This window comes from Miscanthus floridulus, chromosome 11 (assembly GCF_019320115.1).
Source record: "Miscanthus floridulus cultivar M001 chromosome 11, ASM1932011v1, whole genome shotgun sequence".
Classification (NCBI taxonomy): domain Eukaryota; kingdom Viridiplantae; phylum Streptophyta; class Magnoliopsida; order Poales; family Poaceae; genus Miscanthus; species Miscanthus floridulus.
The window spans coordinates 91,819,524-91,837,502 of NC_089590.1; the positions used below are offsets into that span (position 1 = coordinate 91,819,524).

General features: G+C 42.2%; 2 protein-coding genes across 3 annotated transcripts; both read right to left on the bottom strand.

Annotated features, from left to right (window-relative positions):
- Window positions 1-81: 81 nt before the first annotated feature.
- Window positions 82-10,061, bottom strand: LOC136492606 (alpha-N-acetylglucosaminidase-like). 2 transcript variants are annotated; one of them, XM_066488589.1, is made up of 19 exons: window positions 9,571-10,061; window positions 9,041-9,117; window positions 8,149-8,360; window positions 7,899-8,020; window positions 7,265-7,350; window positions 6,438-6,532; window positions 6,106-6,187; window positions 5,565-5,671; window positions 5,293-5,323; window positions 5,093-5,210; window positions 4,812-4,859; window positions 3,423-3,533; window positions 3,231-3,332; window positions 3,035-3,133; window positions 2,755-2,865; window positions 2,214-2,377; window positions 1,385-1,622; window positions 985-1,063; window positions 82-906 (listed from the first exon to the last, which is right to left on the bottom strand). In XM_066488589.1, exons 1-19 carry the CDS (start codon window positions 9,814-9,816, stop codon window positions 614-616), a joined length of 2,421 nt encoding a protein of 806 aa, XP_066344686.1. In that variant the 5' UTR covers window positions 9,817-10,061; the 3' UTR covers window positions 82-613. The 2 variants fall into 2 exon arrangements, with proteins under 2 accessions (XP_066344686.1, XP_066344685.1); XM_066488588.1 differs by having other exon boundaries at window positions 84-906; window positions 2,133-2,377; window positions 9,571-10,059.
- A 4,915-nt stretch (window positions 10,062-14,976) lies between these two features.
- LOC136492607 (peroxidase 4-like) lies at window positions 14,977-16,513 on the bottom strand. The gene is made up of 3 exons (XM_066488590.1): window positions 16,281-16,513; window positions 15,648-15,839; window positions 14,977-15,559 (listed from the first exon to the last, which is right to left on the bottom strand). Exons 1-3 carry the CDS (start codon window positions 16,455-16,457, stop codon window positions 14,999-15,001), a joined length of 930 nt encoding a protein of 309 aa, XP_066344687.1. The 5' UTR covers window positions 16,458-16,513; the 3' UTR covers window positions 14,977-14,998.
- Window positions 16,514-17,979: the final 1,466 nt, after the last annotated feature.

The window sequence follows — 17,979 nt, forward strand, 5'->3', positions numbered from 1 at the left end:
AGTGTCAACACTTTTACCGAATTTAAATCGGAAACAATAGTATATGCACACGACACATGCATAAGCATAAGCATAAGCAGTCTGCTGCACTCTAGTTTAGATGATCGAGGTCGTGTTTGAAAGGCATACAGTGGTAATCTACAGGGCCTGCTGCACTCTAGTTTAGATGATCGAGGTCGTGTTTGATCAGCTGCACTTATTCGGCAGACGGCAGCTGCATGCATACAGTGGTAATCTACAGAACCTTTTAGTTTGGATTTCTGCATCAACAGCTGCAGCCACACCTAGGTAAGTGCAGCCAATTACAGCAATGGATTTCACCAAAAGGAGCACGATTCTCATGAAGGCTCAGTAGAATTCCAGCACCCAGGACGAGGCCGAATTTTTCCATGGCCATTCTCTCCTAAATTGAGATACAGAACTGAAAACTTTACGTCAAGGAACACTAGAAAAAGGAAATAAGCCTGTCCTGCTACACGGATAGACTTCGGTACTTCACACACGACTGATTCGTACGAACCATGTCATTGGCAAACGATATTTAAGAGTTTGAGGAAAAACACGAGAGAAAAAAGGTAATTGCGAATCCAAAATGATGCATGATCACCACTGCTTATAAGCTTGCTGACTTCCCAGGGGAACCTGTACCTTCGAGCTCAAGTGGATCAGCGTTGCTCAAGTACTTTATGTAAAGCGACCATGATATGTTCAGAGAGTCTCCTGTAGCTGTGGTTGAAAACACCTTCCTATCGCTCTGCCATTTGTTGGTGAGGCTGATCCATTCCCTCCTCCATTCTGTGAGCGCGAAAGGTGCATTCTTCTCCATGCTTAACAACAAGTGCTTGAAGTAGATGGCAGCCCTTGGCCCATAGTAATCTCGTAGCAGGCCACTCCAGTACTTGTTTGCTGCAACAAATTTTGTTAGAAAGGAATCCAAAAAAACAATAATAAATTAGTACGTGGCCAAGTGGCATGCTGTTTTACCATAGTCGCGCAATAAACTTGCTTTTGTTTCCGTGTTGTCAAACCACATTGTAATTTGTGTTCTAGCATTCCATTCATACTGCAAGGATTTCAACGAAGTTATATGTCAGAAATTTGATGAACATGACTACTTGTCATCAATGCTAGAGTGACATACATCACAAGATCATGACCATAGTGCATATATGAAATCTTAGATTGGCTCAATGTGAATAGTTGCACAAGTTTGAGCCTAATGCTCATAAACAGCCTAACATCAGGAAGAATCAAACAGGTCGATAAGAATGGAATTATCCCTACTTTCACAACTATAGGAATTTGGAATTTTTGATAAATATGGTATGATGCCATATCATTAGACATAATTCAGTTTCAAAGAATGGCAAAAGAAAAAGATTACCTGTATTTCTTGCTCACTGTTTCGTGCAAGGCCCTTGGCACTTTCCAACCAAGGCCCAAGCAGAAAACCCTCATGAGAGGATAGTAGTGTGTCAAGGTCATTTACAAGGTTGAGAAAGTGCTGGCACAGGATGGTGACTTGATTCATGTTGTTTGATTTGTAGCTCTCGATGATCTTTAGAAAAACGTCATTGGCATATTTAGCCAGAACTTGACGAGTCAAATCCACAAGGTCATACCTGTTAATATGATGCAGCATTTATGAACCTTTCCTCATTTACAAAAACAATAGTGCAATGGACTGTGCCTCAGTATCCTGTGCATATAATGTTTTAGTGTTTATTCATGTTTGGTTAATTGAAAAGCCAAAAGTAAGATCATGATCATCACAATACAAATGGATTACCTTGAACTGTAAAGTAAGAATTAAGGTAAATGGGAATTCTAAAGCAATAGAAAGAAATGTATGGCATCAAAGGTTTGTGGATTGGCAGAAAATAACGGGGCAAAACTAAATTTATTCTATTGACTAAAATCGTAGAATCAGAGCCTCGAATTCTGATTGTAAAGTTGTAAAATCAGACGACAAAATCAATATTTTGACAATCATGAGTATTACTGTATTCACACACACAGTCCATTGAAGACAATCACTTTTTTAGCTTGTAAATTTTTACCACTGAAAGATGAACTGAAAGAATAATTATCTTACAGTACGGATTAAGCAATTGGAACACCTGCATTCTCACCTGAAGGTGTTGCTGTCAGATACTTCATCTCCATGTTGAAGAAAAAGTTCCAGGGCATGGATAACAGCATTAGTATCATACCATAGATGAGGATGATCATATGCATTACTAGAGGAGTCCTTCCCTATGTAATTTTTCGATGGCATTGTAGAACACATCTGTCTAGTATTCACATACAACCCTGGTGTCTCAATAACAAAAGGTTCAACATCTGGGAAGGCCACTATCACGTCCCGATTTTTGTCCTGCCAGAATAAAATTTATGATAAGAGTAACAGATAAGAACCTAGCCGAATCTTCAAAAAGTAGGAATATATTGATGTTTTACTTCTATTCACACTTGGCATGTGGCAACAATTGCCAAAAAGAAAAAGATAATGAGAAATGTATTTTCACAGAATAATTTTGTCTAGCAAAGATGTTTATAATATAGAGTAAGATTTAAGTGTAAAATAAATATAAAAACTCCAGGTTGTTAGTAGCATAGCGTATCGGATATTTGTGATTTTGCAACTTGCTCACAACCTACTATCCCTTGTACATGCTTAAGTAATGTTGGAAGAACAATGGACACATGGCACAATGCCTAAGCATGGCAATTTTTATATTAAAAAAATCTTACATTTTTACCATCTGTGCAGTTATATAAAGTTTGATACAAAATCCACCAAGCATCTTGCAGTCCCTTCACTGGTTTTCCATATCTTCTTGTTGGATATGTCTCGACCCAAACCTGGAAATAATATAAAACTGATCAGGCCACTCATTAGCTAGTGCAATTGTGCAAAGGGCAACTTCCATAGAAACATAAATAAGAGATGCACAATAAGTATAAGATGAATAAAAAGAACACATCTATTGTGCAAAAAGCTCTTCTAAAATATGTTTTTTTTTTATTTCACCTGAAGATCAACTTGTCTGTGATGGAAGGCCATTTCTGACATAAGATCATAAACAATAGGATTTTGCTCAATACCTTCCATAGACATACCAACTCCAACCTGGAATATAATTTGTTAATAGGTAAAACATCACCATCTGTATATATGTAAGCTAGCTCAGTAGCATAAGCAACTGACTAAGCTTGACAATGTATACCATTGTGGAGTTATCACTTAATCGAGCATCAATAGGCCCAGAAGCCAAAGCATCCAAAACACCATACATTTCAAAATCTGCAGCGAAATTGTGGAGCATGCACCTGAAAAAGGGTCACACGAGTTTTTTATGAAGGAAAATAAAAGGAGGGTAATAGTGCATGGAGTTGGCAGAAAGAGAAAAGAGAACTTTCCAGATGTAGGGAACACCATAGAACTGATCAGAATTTATCCACACTGGTTTAACTTCAGCGTAAAGATCAAGAACAATAATTTTGCCAACAGGAACAGAATGTAGTAATGCCTAAAAACAACAGAAATTGAGTTTAATCAGATAAGTAAAAAATTGTTTATGTTAAACCTGAATCCTCAAACAAAACAACAACAACAATAACAAAGGTGCATGCTCAGCTCAAAACAGAAACAAAAAAAAACCTGCAGATTTTGCGGGGGGGGGGGGGGGGGGGGGAGGCTTGCCTCGGTTTTTCCCTTCCCCAGACCCCACTCATGTGGGAGCCAGGTCTGCCCTTTTTTATGTATTAGATAGTAGCACTGGCGGAGCTACGTTGGGGCCAAACTGGGTCCTGGGCCCCCCTTGCTCTGCTGCATGAATACACGGCTGCTCACTGGAAGTTTGCATGTCGCTGCATGCATGCAATTAATTCCTACCTCTCTCGTTGTCCTATGCCTGCTAGCTGCTACATTTGCTGATGAGTGGATCGCAGCTTGCAAGTATGCAAGTATGCAAATCTGCGTACATTGTCCATTCTTCTTTGACATGGTTTTTTAGTTGTTCATTGCAGTCTACATAGATAGAACTTGAAAAAAACAAAGACTTTGCACAGAATTCCAGTTGTATGTACTGCTATTGGTAATTACTGTAGCACTATAGCTTTGATGAATCCCCCCACCCCCCCCCCCTACACGTTCACGCACGCTCCGCCACTGGATAGTAGCCACCTTAAGTTCACAAGGCTTAGTCAAGTTTTCAGCAGAAAAGGTGAAGAAACTGAGTGCAGAACTAATTATTAGATTATTAGAAATACAGTGGTTGTCAATCATTTGGCAATGGGACATCAATGTTTTTTCTCCAAGTATAACCTGAAAACACTGTGCTATCAACATAAATAAATCACTACATGCACAGGCGAGGGTAAGGCTTGCCACTAACACCCTTCCCCAGACCCCGCACAGAGCGGGAGCTCTCTGCACTGGGTACGCCATTTTTACTGTATGAGCCAAATAAAAATAACAGATAACACCACTGCAAATTGAACCTCCTTGGTGTTACTTCAAAAATCATAATATGTTATTGGAAAACACAAGGCTTACCCTGACTAAATGAATGTGATCAACTCACATCATTGGAACATTAATTGCAGTCATATCATATCCAACATACTCCCTCCATTTTTAAATATATGACATTTAGGACAAGCAGTTAATTAAAAAAATGAAGGTCACATGAATTTCAATCCTCACTACTCCAATAATGTTTTCGAAGAAACAAGAAGCCAAAATGAAAAGAGCCAATAAAATTATCAGCATGCATATCTTATCAAACCATGAAATAAAGTTTCACCTTCATTTGTGGAGGTTCCCAGAAAGGATCATAGGTAAACAACCAACCCTGCAGAGTAATAGATGTTACAGATCCTTGCATATCCATATATCCAAGAATGTGACAATAGAGCAAGAAATTTCTCTCAACTGGAGAAGAGAATCACGCATCTGAAAGTAGTTCCAGAAGTAAAAAAGTAAAGTGCAACAACCAAGACACCCATGATCTATATTCATATCTCTAATAACTGCTTTACAGACAAATCCAATAATAATCAAAATACTAACGCACAGAGAACATACTTGCATCAACCAAATAGCATCGCTGTCACCGCTTTGCATACCCTTGAACGTTGCAGCACCCAACGAAGATATATAATTCGGGTCACTTAGTGGAGGAGTGTTCTCATCAAAAGTATCACTAGACAGGTAAAAAATGATTATAAATGAGAAAAATTCATTGATTGGGAACTTCCAGTGAGAAGGATGGTTAATAATCATACCAGTTGTAGATGTGACTTGTCCTACCATATTCTGCGCAAAAGTACAAGAAAACTCCCATGCATCAAGGTTTGTTTTCTTCTGATGAAAAGGTGTAAAAAGTACTCTTACAAAACAGGGAACTAATAAGGTAAAAGCTAGCCATCATTCGTTCCAAAAGAATGGCTAGCCATCACTCTTATGGTAGGAAACAACACAAGATTACAGGTCTGACATTAAAATATCTTGCACCCAAGATGTTAGACATCAACTTGAACAAAATAACAGATCCTACCTCTAATTTGTTCTTCTATAAACAACTTCCCAATTTCTACGAATAAAGGATCAGATGCATCAAGAAGATATGTGCAGCACCACCTTGGATTACTGTCAACTGTAAACCTTAATATCACAGAGTATAGTCAAATAAGCACATGTGACTTAACACTGATGAAAAAAAGATGTCAGCAAGAAAAGTAGTGTTAGTGTACAGTGGGCTCAAATCAGGATATTAACATTTATGAATAATATGATGAAGCTTTTAAGGTTTAATGAACATTAAGAATACAAATGGGCATAAGCTTGTTATGAATGTGTAGCGTGACTGTCCCAGTTTGATCAGTGGTAGCAGCTCAAACTGCTAAGATGTGAGATGCATGCAAAAGTTGCAATCGAAGTTACATAACTGAAATACAACAAAGGTGGAGGCGCAAAACTGCATGAAATTCAGCAGTGAAATAGGAGCTGCAACCAAGATTCCATATTTTATATTTAAGCATTGATCACGGAAAATCATATATCCCAATGTTATTTAGAAGATAGAAAATCGCCGTTACCAGTTGCCAAGGTGAGTGACTTTAGCTGAAGGGAATTTTGACTTTAATGCAGCTGGGATGTTGCCAGAAAAGGCTGGAAGAACTGCAACAGATGTAGATTTTAGTCTATTAGACACGTAACAAAAAGTGAGGGGGTCCTGATGTACTAAAAAACAAAGACTGAGAAATTAAACATTTAGATTGGTTACATTAGGCAGAACAGGAGTTCTGAAAACGCACAGAAGTGCAAACCAATAAAGATATATTTATATCACATACTGTAACCTTAACATAGAAAAGTTGCTCATGTAACTGCACAAAATCCAAAAATGCTACAATGGTAGAAGTGTCACCTGGGAACATGCCAAAAGCGTATATCCTAGATAGGATTTTCTTTTGAAGTGCTAGTTGGTCATCAAGCCAAGTCTGAGGGAGAGGTCCACCCCATCTGATAAATCAGGAAGTGTCATTAAAGGGAAATTACTTAAAAGACGATGACAGAAAAACATCTAACATGTGAAGCTAGTATCTTCGCTTTTAGATAAAAGGGCTGAAAATAAGTAATATATGGCATATGTTCGAAATAAAGAGTTCCAAAAAAATCTGTATCCAAGATAAAACTAAATACTTTGGGTAACTGTAACTATCTATTCCTTACAAGTACTAAAGATGACACCAAAGTCTTGTAGGCAGCTAAAACAGTCAGTCATAACATGCTTGAAAAAAAATATCAGCATATAGGACTCAGGAAAAGGGAATCAAAGCTCAAAACAAAAATTCTTGAGCTTTCGTAGTCACATCTTATTTTCTGACATTCCAAATATAAACAGTTCTCCTTGGCTGTCTTAATCTGACATGTCTAGATGTGAGCATCCCAATTTGCAGCTATATACTCCCTCCATTCCAAATTATAAGTCGTTCTGGCTTTATCTATGCACCTAGATATATACTATGTCAAAGACAGACAATTTATAATTTGGAATGGAGGGAGTATTTTATAGCAAGGTAATTCACAATGACAATCTATCTTGTGCCGCAGAGTTGAGGAATAAATGAAAATAATTTTAGAAGGCACAGCATGTCAAATTATTACTGCAAAAGAATATTGAAATCAGTAGAGTCATATAAAATTAAAAGTTTAGATGTGAGAGACCAATTGCAAATCAGATGTGTAACTTACCCATGCATATTAGCCATTCGAGACCATGCAAGAAAGGCTGGCCCACCAAAGAAATCATCCAGATCTGATTTGCTAATGTTGTACCTCTTCAAGAATTTAATGAAATGAAACAAAGTTATTCACAAACCATTTGCAGAAAAACAGGATGAGTAAATTTAGGGGTGAGGTGTTTTCCCAATCTCCTTTCTACAGAAATAACCTGAGATTTTTTTTTGATAAGGTGCAATGACCTGAATTGTTTTTGTCTTAGATAAAAGAGTGCTAATATTCTCATAAAATATAATAATAAAAAGTGCCAACAGGAAGAACCAGTGAGGTTACATCTACTCTAGAAGGGATCCATTCATTCCACCACAAAATGTCAATTTTAAGAACTGCGCTAAAATCATTTTCCCAACAAAAAACATCAAAACATGACACTACATGTCGAGATATGGTGATGTGCATCTTCCTGCTTATCCATACAGCCTTCCTACTGTACCTAGCATTTACTGTTATGCATCAATACATCTGCTTCAATGCTTTCCTAACATTATAGGTTGCTTTTGTACATTATTTCACGCTAATGTCACAAAAAACACAGTGGTAATTTATCCACTGCGCAGAATGCTTAAAAAAGAAGAAAGACACATACCTGAAAAACCTTCTGCCATATAGACTCTTGCCCAGTGAAAGCAAGAGGCAAATTGATTCCTTGAAGAGCCATCCAGTCAATTTCCTTCTCCCAACGCTCCCAATCCCACCAAGCAAAAGAATCTAAAGGGTGAAGAAAATAATTTTAAACAAAGAAATATGTTTTAGGTTCAGTTTACATGAGAAAATTTGATGTCATCAATTCTGGAACCAACAGCCAAAATTTCAACATAAGTAAGCTATCAGCTTACAGCTGGATGTAACTGCATTCTGGTAGTAGCTCCAGCCAATGGGTCTTTGAATCAATACACCACCATCAGGAACACGAGGTAGTGACCCAGGATGCGGAATGGATGATAGTTGTGCACCACCGGTTTTATACCAAGATATATGTGCTGCACAATAGTGTTTCAAGTACCAATGAAAGCCAGCAGAAATTTCGACCCCACTTACACCAAGTATCCTGGCCACAAGTAATGACAAATGTGAAGTTGTTAGGCTCTTTCCAATTTCAGCATGTAAAGCAACACATGCACACATGCGTTGCTGAGTAGCATAACTTTTTTTTTTTTGCAAGGTGAGTAGCATAACTCATGACATGAAAAGCAAAACTTTCTAATACTATAGCAGATGGCATGTTACATCTGCACAGCAGAGCAGTCCTACTGAAAGCATAAACCAATTGCACAAGCAAACAGGATTGGCAAGTGATTCTAACAGAATCTGCTGAGACACCAACATTGTGTTATAAGCTGCTTTTTGGATAGGTTATAACAAACAAAATTAAAAGAGTCCTGATTTAGAAGCACAAGACAACGTACTGCAAGATATGGTGGTTCACTAACTCACTGTTTGGTGCATTCACACCTTTTAATGACCTAATGGGTCACATTTACTTACGAGTAAATGTAATCAACTCGTTGCGAATATATTCAAAAACATAATTACAGCAGGGGTTCACCTAACACCCAACTTCAGAAAACAACAAAGAATAAATAAAGCCAACACATCTGGATTGTCCTCTTGCATGAAACGGAACAGTAAGGTGCTAATGGCTACTGTTTGCAACTGGGAAAGAAATGTAAATGAACAAGCTGAAGATATAGTTAGCAACGCGTGACAAAATATAAAGGGAAAACATACAATATTTCCGGAGTCCCCTCTCCATCAAACAACGGGTGGTTGTTGATGAGGAAGCATGCCTTCCCACCACATTGCTCCTATCAATGAATTGGAGTACAACGTAAATCCTTGTCATTTAGTAACAGGTGGTCAGAAGATGAACCACCCGTTATGAACTTAAATAACAAAAATAACAAATCATGGGGTAGGGTCCAGACTCAGTTTCGACGGCTAAGATTATTATAAAGATTATCTGAATACTGAATTCATATATAAATAAACAATTTCCTACTAAGATTGCCTACTCTATGTGTCCTCAACTCCTCATGAAGCGCTTCCTTGGCCTCAGATTCTAGTCGACATTCTCACTGCGCTCTTATCTCTCGGCAACTCTACTTATGCAACGCCGATTGGGTACGTGTACTTCTCAGTACGTTGCCTAATGCCTAATATGTTTATGCAACACCGAATCAACACCAGACGTCTGATGCGTTCAACATGACAACATCACATAGAGACCCTACGATCCCCAAGCAGCAAAGCACGCGTACCGTGGAGATGACCCTGAACTCGAAGCTGGTGGAGTGTGACGGTAGGAGGCGCGCAAGAAGTCCCCGCGCGGCGGCCTCCTGCTCTGCCGATGACGAGCCCTCCCGGCGGTGGAGCTCGCGGACGCGGTCGAGGTGCGGGAACCGCCGGTCGGAGCATCTCACCCCCGGAACGGCGCAGGCGATCACGACGACCAGCAATAGCTGGAGGAATCGGGAAGCGGGGGTGGAGGAGGGCCGCGTCGGCATCGCGGCGGCCGTGGGTGGGGACTGGGGAGTGGGAGGAGGAAGGTGGAGGGGAGGATTGGAGTGGCCAGTGAGCCTCCGCGAACGGCATGACGACGGGTTTAACTAAGCGAGAGCGAGGTGGTCGTTGGCGATTGGGAAATGGAAGGCGACAGCGAAAGGGCGAGAGCTTGGGGACGGCGAAGGGCAGACGGCGAACGGAAGAGGCGAAGACGACAAGAGCGGCAGGCCGCGCGGGGAAGTGGAAACGGAGGTATAAATGTCCATCGAGCCCGAGGGCGGCCCATAGGAGGCACGCAATTTTAACCTAGTCTAAGTACGACACGGTCCGATGGTCAGCAGGCCTGAGCTGCCCGGTCCAAGAGAGCAGACCGTGTCTAAGCCGCTGTTTAAGTCCATAGGCAGGCCTGGCATAGCCCGGCCTTCAACAGACGGTCCGGCAACGGCCTGACCTCCCTCCTCCCCCTCCTCAGTCTTCCTCTCCTCCCAAAGGTCCAGCGCGAAGCGGCCCAGCCTGTCAGCCCCCACGTGCTCCCCACCTCCCCCCTCATATATAAGCCGGCACGCCACGACAGCTCTCCCTCACCTCGAACCCTAGCTCATTTCATCCTGCTGCGTCGCTCTCGCCCTTGCCATCTCGGCTCTGTCCTCCCGGACTCCGGTGAGGTGACCTCGACGATCCGCCTGTCGTCGGTGACCAGCTCCCTACTCCTCCTACCTGATCCCCTCCCTCTCCGCCTCTCCCTTCTCCCTGTCCCTATCTCCCCTCTAGATCTCGGTGATTATGTGAGTTCGTGTCCTCGTTGGCCCCTCCTCTGCCGCTCGCCGTCCTTCTAGCCGGTGTGTCGTCTTCTCTGGGTGGCCCTTGTCTTCTCCGGCACGGGGATCCGGTTGCGTAGGTACAACCCTAACCCTAACCATCATCTTCTTTCATTGATGAATGATGATTGATCTATTCTGATATGTTCTTTTCCTCCTCCTCCATCGCTTTGCGCAAGTCGGTAGCCGATGCGTCGTCTTCTAGCTGTGGCATAGAGCGACCAAGGCGACCCCACGCACCATTGAGGAACGGTGCTGGAGAGCCCTCCGCGGTCAAGGGCGCCATGGCTGGTGCTGATGACAAGATCGTCTGGCCGCTCATCGGCAACGATGATCTGATCGCGGCAGGCCTGGCCCCTGAGGACGACGACGACACCCATGAGGACGCTGCTGCCTTGTTCGGTAACCATGTCGGTGGCGGCTCTGCTGCTTCGATCGATCTAGACGGCGGCGGTGGTGAAGAGGCGACGACGACTAGGACCCCGGTCTGCTCCAACGGCTCAACTCTATCTGTTGCTGATACTGGTACCTCTTCTGGGCCTGGTGTTGGTAAGCGTAAATCTGTTGTGTGGACTGATTTTGATTATATCTATGAGACTGTGAATGGTAGGCAAATCTACACTAAACCTACCTGTAAAATATGTAAGCATACTTTGTCTGCTAGATCTAATGCTAGCACTAGGCACTTGAAGAGGCACCAAAAATCTTGTAGGCAGAAAACTGATCAATCTACTAGGATTCAGTCTAGACCTGCTTACAATACTAATGGTTCTGTGCATAACTAGGACTATAAACCTGATGTTGCTAGATCTGAATTGTGTCGCTTGATTGCTAGGCTTGATTTGTCGTTAGGTATTGGTGAAATAGAGGCCTGGGAAGATTACATTGTCCGTGCTCATAACCCTAGGTTTGTTAAAGTATCTAGACAGACCATCATTAGAGATCTGAGTAAACTGTTTACTAAACGTCGTAATATGCTTAAGAATTATATATTGTTTGTTGCTTCCTCTGTTGCTCTGACATCAGACATTTGGTTTGGCAATGCTAAGGAGGATTAAATTAGTGTTGTTGCTCATTTGTTAGTGCTGATTGGGAGTTACAGAAAAAGGTTATTGGGCTTAGGTTGATTGAGGTGAAATATACTGGTGAAAAAATTGCTGAAAGAGTTGCTTGTGTGGTTGAGGAGTTTGGTCTCATTGATAAGGTTTTCTCTGTAACTCTAGACAATGCGTCTTCTAATGCTAATGCTATGGAAACTTTGACACATATGTTTGCTGGTTATTTGGGTCCTGATCCTACACCTGAGCCTGTTGATCCTTCTAAGCATAAGTACAGTCTTGTGTATCAACGTTGTGCTTGTCATATCATTAATCTGATTATAAAATCTGATTTAAAGAGGTTCAAACCTTACACAAAAGATTTTAGAACTGCTATTAACTTCTTAAATTTCTCTAATAAAAGAATTACTATGTTTAAGAACTATTGTACTGCTCAGGGTGTTAGACCTAAAAAGTTTGGCTTAGATATGGATGTTAGATGAAATGCTACATATCTTATGCTTAAACACTTGGTTTCATATAAGCACATTTTTCTATGTTCATTAATTTCAATTATGGCTCTGAATTGTTGTCTGCAAGGTATTGGTATATAGCTGAAAAGATATTAGAGTTTCTGTAACTATTTTATGACTCCACTGTTGTTCTTTCTGGTGTTTACTATCCAACTAGTCCACTTATCCTGCACCATCTGCTAGAAAATTGCTTCTCATTTACATGCAAGTGAAAAAGATCAAAATCTAATTATTGTTGTATATCCTATGAAGCTTAAATTCCTTAAATACTGGCAGCATATACCTTTGTTATATTCATTTGCATTCATTCTTGATCCTAGAGCTAAGATAAGAGATTTATTTAGAGTCCTGAAATTACTTAAAGAGAGCACTGATTGTGATTATACTTCATATTATGCTGATGTAAAAACTAAAATTTATAAGTTATTTTAACAAATATGAGAGAAAGTTTGGTACAGCTAGGAGTCAAAGGGTTGCACAGCCTGTAAGCCATACAGGTAAGACAAAAACAGGCATGGGGAAGATTGTGAGTCCTTTCCCTGGACCATACAGGTAAGCCCTGGATCTGTTGTTGGTCCTTTCCCTGTCTATGCCCTCACTTTATATTTATCTGCTTCTACTGCTAATGAGCTCTCAGTTTATCTGGACAGTAACAATGTCACTGCATATGAGGATGATTTTGATTTACTTCTCTGATGGTGTGACCACAAACTAACCTATCTAATCATATCTATAATAGCTAGAGATATTATGTCTGTTCCTGTTTCTATTGTATCTTCGGAATCATATTTCAGCTTGACAGGAAGGATAATTGAAGAGCGACGACGCCCCCTATTGCCTGAAACTATGGAGATGCTGGCCTGCATAAAGGATTGTGAGTTGGGAGAAAAGCAGACTACAACATGTTGTTGACAACCAAGAGCTGGAGGACTCCTTCAAGAATCTGTACCTCGATGAAGATGCAGATGGGGCTGCTGGTCCTGCTGGTTCATCTGGGACTGGTACATCTAGGGCTGCTGGTAATTAGTGTTGAGAGATGAGAGAGTGCTCTGTTAATCTGTTATCTCTATTTTGTATCTGTCATCTGTGACTATGACTAAGACCTTTGAACAATGATGGAAGACTTATTAAGAGCTGTGATGCACTATTTTTCCCTTTATAGAGTTTCTCACAAGGATGAGTTTTACCTAGAAATATTTTTAATGAGGCAGCATTGCACAAACAACTCAGTTATTTTAATTCTCGTCTTCTTTGGTGGCTTTTGTTAGAATTGAGAATATGTGAATGTGATCAGTTTATTACTTGTGAATGTGAAATACTGAAATGTGAATGAATTGTGAAATGTGATTGTGAAATGTGATTGTCTCATGATGAGAGAAGCAGTTTGAGTCGTTTTAATGGCATCGGGCTGTGGGCTGGCACGGCCCACAGATTTGGTCGTGCTTATCGGGGCGGCACAGCACGAATTTCGGCCCATAGGGCCGTGCTTGGGCCGAAGGCCAGGCACGAGACCCGGAGGGGTACGGCACGGGAGGCATGGCGTGCCGTGCCGGCCCGACCCCCTTGCGGGCCGTGCTTGACCCGGGCCCGGACCGGCCCGTTGGCCAACTATAAACGGAGGTAGGTTGGGCCGTGACGTCAGTCAAAACTGTTTGCTCTCTCTTTTTATGTTTTTTGGGGTTTATTAGAAACCTTTTTAATTTAATTGAAATGGAGACATAATTCTGAGTATTTTAATATTATACTTGATCTGATTCAAAATATGAGGCGTTTACGTTTTGTTCTAAGTTAGACTTTTTGTAATTCTTGTTATCTTTAGACAAAAATATATTGACGTCTACGGTCCCAGACAAATAAACTATGAATACATATTTTATGATGAATTTAATGAAACTAGTTCCATGTTGTAAATATTAGTAGTACATTCTTCTATAAACTTGACCAGAGTTAGAGTTCGAAAAAAAATAGCTAGAACAACACTAAGACCGTCTATATTTTAAAACAGATGGGGTTTTATGCTTAGTGGAATGTGCATTCTTTTTTTTTCTTTTTGATAAGCAATAGTCTGAAACACAGGAGTGGGGGTACGGCCTTTGTGCGGCAGTTTGATTTGTATAATGGAATCTCTGTCACTTGACACCGAGCTTTAATTTACAGATTCAGTGACGGCTTAGCTTAGTTATCATAACATGATACCAAGTTTTGTGATAGTTATCATAAGAAGATACCAAGCTTTGTGATGTTAACATCTTTGTTCAAATGTCTACTCGATCTGAAAACACAGAGCGTCAAGCCACATAGCTAGTGAGCCGCCCATCAGCCGTCTGAACAAAATTTGTTTTTGTTTACTCCAAACAGAATGTGTTTCACCCAAATGTTTATTTTCATTGCTCCACGTAGTTCTTCTTAATTAAGCGGCAGCCTTTACTTTAAAAAAAAATTGCTCCACGTAGTTTTTTTTTTTGTTGAGGAAATTGCTCCACGTAGCTAGTCGGCCGGCACATGATTCATGTTGGCCCAGAGCCAGAGGCCCAGATCTTGTACCAAAAAGGCCTAAACTATAAGTTTTGGGCTTGATGGCAAAGGGGTGTGGTGGCCCTGCTCAAGGTTCTTTGCTTAAGGAATGAGTGGCCAGTGTTTTCTTCTGAAAATTCTGAACTCGCAATGCGTACGTTGATCAGAGAAGCAGACTACGCCATCGTAGAAGGAACAGTAACTCTGCAGACCACACACACTACACGCACTGATCACACTCCATCACGAGTTCACGACACTACCAAACCTGACACCGGCCATTTAGTTCGTCTTCCGGCAGTTCACCCTGACCTGCCCTCCGGACCCAGTGACGACGCCGATGGCTCCCATCTTCACCATGGCGTCGCGGAAGTCATCGAAGAAACCGGCCATGTCGGACGCGTAGGAGGTGGTCTGCGCGTCCGCGGAGCCGCCGCTGAAGAGCTGCTGGTCAGAGTGGAGCAGGCCCTTGTTCCGCAGCAGGTTCTTGTAGTAGAAGTTGTCGAAGACGTAGGACGTGGAGGGGTCCAGCGGCGACGTGTTGTCGTCGCCGGTGCCGTCCGCGCTTGGGCACCGCGGCTTCAGCGACGACGCCAGCGACGCGTCCAGGCTGGTGGTCTCGTTGTAGAGGCGGCCGCGGAAGTTGACGCACCGCGCCTGCCCAATCGTGTGCCCGCCCGACAGCGCGATCATGTCGTTCGCGCTCAGGCCTTTCTTGGAGAAGGCCTTGATCAGGTCGCCGAGGTCCAGGGTCGGCGCCGGGAGGTCGTTGTTCGCGTCGTCCAGGCTCGCCGTCGTCCCGTCCCGCCGGCCGAGCTCCACGTCCCACGTAGGCCCGCCGAGCTGCAAAGGAGACGATCGTCAATTAATTTAGCTTGTAACCATGCATGAAAATGTGGAAGAAGCAACTAGTCTTGGTGTTCGTGCTTACGGCGACGACGGAGTCGCGGGCGGCGACGGCGAGGATGTCGGCGCAGGAGACCGTTTGGTTGCAGGCGTCCTCGAGCTGCGCCTTGATGTCGTCAACCACGTCGAACCCGCGGAGCGAGTTCTTGTTCGGCTTCGCCGTCTTCTCGCCGGTGAACCCCGGGGCGTCGTCGAGCAGCACTGACCCGTCGCAGCCCTGTAAAGTTAGTTTGCAATTGCAGTCAACGGTTAGTCCACGAAAAGACACTCCATCATTGTACTCAGAGCCAAACCGTCTGCTAGAAACGACAGAGACAGCTTGGTTTGAAAAACCGAAGCACGCCGTAGAGTGCGCGCCACTTTTTAACTGACTTGTAGAGCACCGGACGTAAAGCTAACAGTACCGAAAACTGTCTACTGAACTTCTGAACCAACGAACATGCTCTGTTATGCTATGCCTAAGCAAAATTCCCCAAAACAGTAGAAGATGAGAAGATCTAAGTGGAGTTCGTTAATTCAGTTCAGACTCATATATGGAAGTTTAATGTAACTTCATTACTGAATAAGTACTAGATAATTAGATATTGCTCCAGTTTCAGAGAAAAACAAAAGTGGAAGGCTGAAGAAAATCTGGAGGCGGCTTATGAATGGCACTTGCATTGACAAAGCAGTCGTGGAAATGGAGGCGGAGCAGGGAGGCCCCCATGCGGGACTCCTTGGAGACGGCAGCTCTCACGGCGGACTCGATGATGTCGAGCGCGTCGGGGCATGTCTCGTCGTAGAAGTCCGAGGAGAGCTGCGCCGAGACAGCAGCCGCAGCGAACAGCAGCGCCATGGTGTAGCAGGCGAAGGTCTGCCTAGACGCCACTGTTGGTAGTTGGAGCTGGCTAAGCCGCTGCTAAGCACAGAGAGTTCTTCTGTGACTCGAGTTGTCAGTGCGTGGTGTGCAAGGATAGCTCCACGCGCCACGGTATTTATAGGCATCGCGGTATCATCAGCATGCTGGCTAACTGCGCAGTGTCTACTGCCTACAGGCTACATGTTGCTATTGTTATCTGTCATGTACAGTTTGGGCATTGGCGGTATATCCTCTTTGCTCTTTTATCTTCCAATTTTTTTTTAACTTAGTGCTGTACAGCCCGAAAGCAAGAAATGAGGGGACACATCACACATGTTACATGTAGGGAAAGCAAGCTTTACCTGCATGCAGAAGAACGCTGCTGCGTGTGCTCAATCTGTAACGTACTTGCAGGATTATTACTGCCTGTGTGATCTTGAAGACTGGCGTAAAGGGACCTGCTAATACCAGATAAGTTGAGTGCATGTGTGCGTCATGCATATCTATAATTCTGTCACACTAGAACGCAATTAATTCAAACAATATCATATATACATCCCTCCATTCTAAATTATATGGCATTTTATTTTTTCTATATATATTATCTTTAGTATTGTATCTACATATAATGTATATCTAAATGCGTAGCAAACACTATGTTGTAGGTCGAAACGTCTTATAATTTAGAATTGAGGAAGTACAAGTTTGTTACATACTTCATCCGCTCTAGTTTATAAGGCATTTTGTCTATGTCAACAGTCAAACTTTATAAACTTTGTTCAATAATTTGGCCAATATTTTTTAACTATTGTAATTCAAACTTGACACTATAGATTTGTAATTAAATGTACTAATAATTATAATTATATAATTATACACAATAAAATACAACATAAATAAATAGTCAAAGTATAATTTAGGAGACCGTGTCATGATAGTTTATGCCTTGTAAATGGGATCAGAGGGAGTCATTTTTTTATAATCTTTTACTTTTTTTTCCGATTACAGTAGTTCTGCTGGCACAAGTAACGTAGTGTTGTACTAAGACCGTCCACAGGGTTTATTTGCAAATGGCTTCAGCTAAGAATCTAGAGAAGCCAACTTTAGGTGGTGACTTTTATTATCCCTCTAGTATAAAAATGGCTTCTTTCCTCTACAGTTCTGAACCATTTTATGAGCCATTGTTTGACAAAACTTCATCTAAAGAGCTAGAGAAGCCCAGCCACCAGCCGGTCACTCCTCTCGTGCCCTCGCTTGGTATCTTGGAACCAGGATCAAGCGAGATCCATCCAGTTGCATTTTTGTACTCCAGGTCGGGGCATGAATGTCAAAGCCACTGCCAAAACGTGGGACAGTCTCTCGCTAAGCTAGTGGAGCTTCAGTGCACAGCATACGACTTCGCAACCACCAATCAAGCAATAAACATGACCCAAATCCCCGTTTAGTCTTAAGCTCAGGTGTGAATAGCGGACACGGCTGGTCGCAAGTAGTATGACCAGGGTCAGCAAATTAGGCGCGC